Source organism: Gastrolobium bilobum, unplaced genomic scaffold (assembly GCF_033153095.1).
Source record: "Gastrolobium bilobum isolate Gb01-03AN ecotype WA unplaced genomic scaffold, APGP_CSIRO_Gbil_v1 utg76129, whole genome shotgun sequence".
NCBI lineage: Eukaryota > Viridiplantae > Streptophyta > Magnoliopsida > Fabales > Fabaceae > Gastrolobium > Gastrolobium bilobum.
The window spans coordinates 82214-85000 of record NW_026900042.1 but is presented as its reverse complement, the minus strand read 5'-3'; the positions used below and the strand labels follow the sequence as shown (position 1 = coordinate 85000).

Here is a 2787-nt window from a genome sequence, read left to right as displayed (position 1 = left end):
TAAATACCTAAAAATATGATAACTTTATTCTATTTTATTTTATCCCATCTCATTCTATTTTATTTCATTTTATTCATCATTAAATATCTAAAAACAACATAAGCTAATAAGATATAAACAGAACAAAGGAAAATTACTGGGAACAAAAAATTTAAAGGGATAAATACACCAATAGCTGAGAACAAAGGAACTTCCATGTACCAAACCAAGCAACACTGCATTCACAATAGAGTTAGCAATACTTAAGCCAACCCAAGAATATCTCACAATTTAGATCAATACAGATTTTAGATTACAGAAATGGATGTTGCCTAATGACCCAGTAATGCGAACATTTCTTCTTGAAACCATTAAAAAAGAGAGTTAAAATTGACTGTGTGACAAGCACAGAGAAAATAATTGTTCAGAGGGGAAGATCAAGACCTTTCCCAACATCAACTCCTATGACCTGAAGTATTCCCCTGTTTATAATCTGCAAAATATACCACAATCACACAACAACCCAACTCAGCAGAAATGCTTATTTTTAAAGGAAGAATGAGAAAGAAAAGAAGACTCTTTTCTCATAATTTTCTTTTTCTTTTTTCATTCTCTACCACCACAATTTTATCTATTAAAATACTTAAAACCTGGGGGTGTTTGTTTTCGATTTTTGTAGAATTTATACATGCATCTGATTGTGTATTTTTTGGATTTCCTTGTTTGGTTAAAGCTTTTGAAAATTTTCACATGCATTGGTGTTGCCTAGCCATTTACATTTTTGTGTAAAAATGGGAAAAAAACACCGTTGAGAAAGACCCTTTAAAGGATGGTATTTCAAGTTCTTTATGCTAGTGGAAGAAAGGGGACTATTTGCATGCCAAAAATACCCTATGCTATAACACAAAAGTGAGACCTGTTGAGGACCAAATAGAGTTGCAGGTGGTTTATTTCGTAATTTTAAGTTATTTTTTTATCAATTTTTTACTTCTAATCAAATATAGATTTAGTAAATTTAATCAAATTTTTCTAATCAAATTTTGGCCAATCAAATAACTTTTTTTCAATTTTTCTATCAAACTCATTTTTCCATCAAATTTCTAGTAATTATATTTTCCTGATAAATTTTTTTTATCCCGAACCAAACAAACCTTAAAGTACATGGCAAAGTAAAATGAATAGTGATTAAAAATGAACATATAAAAATACTCACAAACTCCACGATGAAAACTCCAATGATACCAATCATGCAAGCTCTAGAGTTCCATACTTCTGCTGTCTTTGTGAACCCAAGAAATGGAGCTTGAAATTGTGGCTGTACTTTTGGAAATTCCACCTGAACAAAGAGAGATACCCAATTGCTTCATAATTAACAATATGTAATAAAGAATAAAAAAAAAAAGAACACACATAATTGGGTCATAACATAAGAAGCAAAAGATGAAGTGCATACACCAGCAGGGATCTTAGCTGCTAGGACACAGAAGGAAATCTTCGTCTTGTGAGCTGCTGAACTATTCAAATAACGATTTTGAAGGAACAACACTTGCTGGTTATGAGAGAAAATTGATGGGTTGGTTCTTGGGATGAGTGATGATGGCAATATTGTTGATGAAGTAGCCATGGCTATAGTTGACAACCACAACCATTCCTTCACCCTGCCGCTTTTCTTTTCCTTTGTGTGGATGAGATTGCAAGATGGTGGGTTGACACACTGCCTACGTGTAATCATAACTACGGTAGACATAATATTAGTTTCTTTTTCCTTTTCTTTTATATATATATATATATATATATATATATATATATATATATATATATTAGTCTCTTATATGGGTTTTATAAGAGTTATGTTGTAGGAAAAGTGATTGTGTAATGTTAGATTCGTTTTGGGTGCCTTAGTTTTTTTTTTTTCTTTAAAAAGTGCAGGCCTCACAAAATATGGTATGTGTAGGAAACTTTTTTGTGTCATGTTATATGATGAATGCAAACCCCTTCTTGTATATGTATTTTTCTTTTGTATTTTTTTCGAGAAAAATGTGTATCATTTTAAATGATATAAAATTGTGTTATTTTAAGTAAGAAAAAAAGATAGATTATAAGAGAGAGTAGGTGGGAAAAGTTTTAAAGGTTTGAATCTCATCCCTTGGAGAGAAAAAAAGGACACAAGATATGTCCCTTAAAATGACACATTTTTTTCTCTTTTCTTATAGGAAAAAATGTTTGTCCTTTTTTTTTTGGTAAAAATGGAGGGCCTAGCCCAGCAAAACTATATAGACAGCTGATGCATATTTAAAGACACATGCTCCATCAGCAGGTATTTACAAAAATCATCCCAAAAAGGAAAAAGACTAGCAGTGGGAGAGGAAAACAACTTCAACTCTCCTCCCCTGCACTTCAAACCAATTTTAGCTAAACTATCAGCACAGACATTAAACTCCCTTGGGACAAAATCCAGTTGAACATGATCAAATACTAACAACTCTCTTTCCAATCTGCTCAAAAGAGGAAGAAGGCCAACAAAATCAGGAAGAGAACCAGCACAGCACAAAGCCTCCTTACTATCACAACCTATCCAAATCTTGGAAAGCTTTAAAGCCGCAGCCAGCCTAAGCCCATGGATAATTCCCCAGACCTCTGCTTCCAGGGGAGAACAAAGGCCTATACTGAAAGAGAAGCCATTCACCCAATCACCCTGAGCTGTACAGATAATTCCACCACAAGAGCCTATCTTTGAAGATAAATTGACTGCTCCATCAACATAAATTCTTAGAACTTCCTTCTCAGGATACTGTCCTAATCTGCCAA

The 2787-nt window shown here is 33.2% G+C and overlaps 1 protein-coding gene across 1 annotated transcript; it reads right to left on the bottom strand.

The window, feature by feature from the left end:
* Positions 1-196: 196 nt before the first annotated feature.
* On the bottom strand, positions 197-1655 carry LOC133294979 (light-harvesting complex-like protein OHP1, chloroplastic). Its single transcript, XM_061493755.1, has 3 exons — positions 1433-1655; positions 1193-1315; positions 197-472 (listed from the first exon to the last, which is right to left on the bottom strand). The coding sequence occupies exons 1-3, from the start codon at positions 1601-1603 to the stop codon at positions 404-406; spliced, it is 363 nt and encodes a 120-aa protein (XP_061349739.1). The 5' UTR covers positions 1604-1655; the 3' UTR covers positions 197-403.
* Positions 1656-2787: the final 1132 nt, after the last annotated feature.